Source organism: Humulus lupulus, chromosome 8, assembly GCF_963169125.1.
Source record: "Humulus lupulus chromosome 8, drHumLupu1.1, whole genome shotgun sequence".
NCBI classification, from domain to species: domain Eukaryota; kingdom Viridiplantae; phylum Streptophyta; class Magnoliopsida; order Rosales; family Cannabaceae; genus Humulus; species Humulus lupulus.
In genome coordinates, this window is record NC_084800.1 from 18,605,522 (window position 1) to 18,609,408 (window position 3,887).

General features: G+C 42.7%; 1 protein-coding gene across 1 annotated transcript; it reads left to right on the forward strand.

Moving 5' to 3' along the window:
• Positions 1-922: 922 nt before the first annotated feature.
• On the forward strand, positions 923-3,887 carry LOC133794958 (uncharacterized). Its single transcript, XM_062232399.1, has 2 exons — positions 923-2,517; positions 3,196-3,887. The coding sequence occupies exons 1-2, from the start codon at positions 1,096-1,098 to the stop codon at positions 3,559-3,561; spliced, it is 1,788 nt and encodes a 595-aa protein (XP_062088383.1). The 5' UTR covers positions 923-1,095; the 3' UTR covers positions 3,562-3,887.

Here is a 3,887-nt window from a genome sequence, read left to right on the forward strand (position 1 = left end):
TCATTGTTTCGTCGTTTCCTGTTTCGGATGGGACCCACTCTCCAATCCCTAATCATTCTATTTTCTCATAATCTCCTATTCAGACAAACGCAAAACCAATAGGAATTCAACTAATTACGCTTTTATCTGATTTTACCAAATCAAAATGCGCTTAACACATCAATAAACTTAAAACAATCATTATTAAAATTTTAATTATTAAAAGCACGTTATTTATTTATTTATTTCCGCAACATAGGGATTAAACAAGTCAATGTTAGACAAAAAAAAATTATTTATTTATATAATTTGAGTCGGTGTGGAGTGATGTTATTGTTGACAATCGTCGCAAGTCAAAATTGTGTACTATGATTCAGTTTGACGAGCAAAATAGTCATTTCACCGTGTAATTTACATTATGCTTGTAAACTAACCAAACGAATTCACAGTTATCATTATCTAAATCTTTTTAATTATAACAAATCTCTTTTTTATTGTAAGGAATAATTTTCATTTTTTTTTTTAACTTTTGCGTTGTTTAAAAAATTACTAAACAAATATCTAGTTAAACTAGACCCTATAATTTATTGTAGAAAAAATTATTTTGTAAAAATAATATGCATAAAGTAGTATTTTAATTAATTTCAAAAAGAAATTTTCATATTTGGTGAAAATTCTTCAAATTTTTAATGAGAATATAATATTCCTTACCTAAAAGACTGTTGTCTTTTTTTTTACTCCCTAATTTATGAAATAATGTTGAATCACGGGACAAGAGGCGCTCCAAAATCATCTCAGAAAAAAGTACGTAGAGAATAAAACAGTGTATATATGCATTTTACATTTAGAAAACAAATGAAAAATTAATAAATCCCTAATTTATTGTTGAATATTCAGAAGAAAGTCGCGCCGATTGCGTGTAATCCCTCTCCTCCTCCTCACGCTTCCCCATAACTGAAATTAAAATACCACTCATAATGACAAAAATACCCTTCTCGTTTTTCCATATCATTCCCCCAAACTACTTCTACTCCCTCCTTCTCCACTCTCACCTCCTTCTCTACCAAACTTTACTCCTTCACGCTTATTTTTCGCGTTAATTTAAAAAAAAAAAACATGGCTAAGTCGTCGTCGACGACAGCCTCGACGACGTCGTTCTCAACCCTCAAACCGGACGACTACTCCCACAGTCCGGTTCACTTCGCCGTGTCGTTGCGTGACCACAATACCTTGTCCCGAATTGTCTCAACTCTACCTCGACTCGCTGAGCCCACTCAGATCCACACCGAGTCCGACTCCCTCGCCCAAGAACGCTTGGCTGACAAGGTATCTGCCGTCATCGATCGCCGGGACGTTCCTCATAGGGAAACTCCTCTTCACCTTGCTGTACGGATAAACGACACCGTCGCCGCTCGAATCCTTGCCAACGCCGGCGCTGATGTCTCGCTCCAGAACGCTGCTGGCTGGAACCCCTTGCAGGAGGCCATGTGTCGTAGGAGCAACGACATAGCTCTGATTCTTCTCCGTCTACATCACCGCTCCGCATGGGCCAAGTGGCGCCGTCGTCTACCACGTGTCATCGCGGTCCTTCACAGAATGCGGGACTTCTACATGGAGATCTCGTTCCACTTCGAGAGCTCCGTGATTCCCTTCGTCGGGAAAATCGCTCCCTCCGATACTTATAAGATCTGGAAGCGCGACGGGAATTTGAGAGCCGATACCTCATTGGCTGGATTCGACGGCCTGAAAATCCAACGAGCTGATCAAAGTTTCCTCTTTCTCGGAGACGGCGACCATAGCCGCGATATTTCTCCTGGCTCCCTGCTCGTCCTCAACCGCGACAATAGGAAAATTTTTGACGCCTTTGAAAACGCTGGTTCGCCGATGAGCGAGTCTGACATTGCCGGGTTCTGCTCCCAGACGAGCGTCTACAGGCCCGGCATGGACGTCACCAAGGCTGAGCTCGTCGGGAGAACCAATTGGAGAAGACAAGAGAAGACGGAAAATGTTGGTGAATGGAAAGCTAGGGTTTACGAAGTTCAAAATGTGCTGTTCAGTTTTCGGTCAAGAAAAGTCGCCAATGGAGATGCAGACGTGGCTGGGAGCGAACAGGTACTGCCTCTGGAGCTCGACGAAGACGACGACGGTTTTCTAGTGGCTGAAAACCCCAATTTCCTCATCCCTGATCGACGGAGGCATAGTAGTTTTGTCAAGGAAGATAGGCCAAGGCCAAGTAGCTTCGTTAGGGAAGATAGGGATTTAATGGCATTGGGAAGGAAGAGCGTGGACGTGCCTTCTGTAATTGTGCCGCCACAGAGGAGGACTATGGCTGCGGCGCCTGTGGCGTTGCCGCCGCAGACTAAGGAGAAGGAGTACGTGAGGAGCCTTCGGCCATCGGTGTGGTTGACAGAGCAGTTTCCCCTGAAAACTGAGGAGCTTTTGCCATTGCTAGACATCTTGGCGAACAAAGTTAAGGCCGTGAGGAGAATGAGGGAGTTGCTCACCACCAAGTTCCCGCCGGGAACATTTCCAGTCAAGGTAACGCTTAAGGTTTTTTCTTTTCTTTTTATGTGAAAAAAAACAAATCAACAGTGCGGGAGAAAGGGGGCCCACACGGGTCTTCATTTGTGTAGGTTCTTTGTTATTCTTCTTTTCTTTTTCGGTGCTTTTGATGCAATAAGGAACGAACGACATTGTGTTTTTCAGACTAATGAGAACTGTGAAAGTCTTCTCTGGTCTGATTAGAGAAGAAGCTTTATGTGGGGTCCATAGTGGTCGGTGATTTGACGTGGAAGGATCTAATGGGTCCAATTATTGATCCAACGGTAATAGAGAAATGGGACCCAGAGATACATTCTCTTCCCCTTAGGTCGGGGCATGGTGCATGGGACCCAAGTTTTGTTCCTGTCGATTCCTCAAATCCCAACTAGAGTCCCCACCTTATAATAATCTAATCCCACCAAACAAAATGTGAGATTTGTTTGACCTCCATTGTTGCCACGTCACTCGGTCCCAACACTCGTTGATTGCGTGGCAAGTTATGAATGGTCTTTAGAAGTTTGGTGGGTCCGTAAACTGCTAATTAACGTCTAACTTCCATGACCATACATATTTTTGGTTTGAATCATTAGTCTACATGGGTCATAAGTATGGTCACCGATTTGATTAGATTAAATTATAAATTGATGGTTGATGTTTCTCTGTGCGGTGGTGCAGGTGGCAATACCGGTGGTCCCTACAGTGAGAGTTGTAATAACATTTACGAAGTTTGTTGAGCTTCAACCAATGGAGCAATTCTTCACTCCACTTTCAAGCCCAAGACACTTCGTCTATGGTGGACGAAGCCAATCGGAGGAGGAACACAAGTCACAGGGTCACAATTCGTCGATACCCTCGTCGTCGGCCTCTTCGTGGCTGAGGCGGAACAGCAGCCAGTCGAGTTCAGCCAGCAAGCTGCAACGGTCTGCTACAATGGCACAAGATATCGACCCTTTCGCAATTCCTAGTGGATATACATGGACAAGTGTCGATGATAAATCTAGGAAAATGAAGAAATCTAAGTCAGTCCGGAAGTCTAAGTAGTCTGTGAAGATCAATTAAAGACAGTTGAGAGAGAGAAGGGAAAAAACTAAGGTGGAAAATCAATTAAGGATATTAGAAGTTTGATTAGATTGGTCGGTAGAAATAGTAGGTGTGCTTGTGAAGTTGAATATACATTTGTAGATATACCATCCGAGGTTCAGAAGTTGTGTCCCTTGGAACATATGGTCTAAAGAGATTTGGGCAACAACATCTGGATTCGGTGTATTAAATTCCTGTAATTCTGTGGCTAACAATTTTGTTTTATTTATCCAAAGCTATATTTGGAATGAAATGATCTTATGTGGCTCTAACTAAGCCATTATTTC

Excerpts from the sequence above, each read along its gene's own strand:
- LOC133794958 (XM_062232399.1), top strand. The coding sequence starts at position 1,096 with ATGGCTAAGTCGTCGTCGACGACAGCCTCGACGACGTCGTTCTCAACC. Across the intron at positions 2,518-3,195 it reads CGGGAACATTTCCAGTCAAG|GTGGCAATACCGGTGGTCCC; the intron begins GTAACGCTTAAG and ends GCGGTGGTGCAG.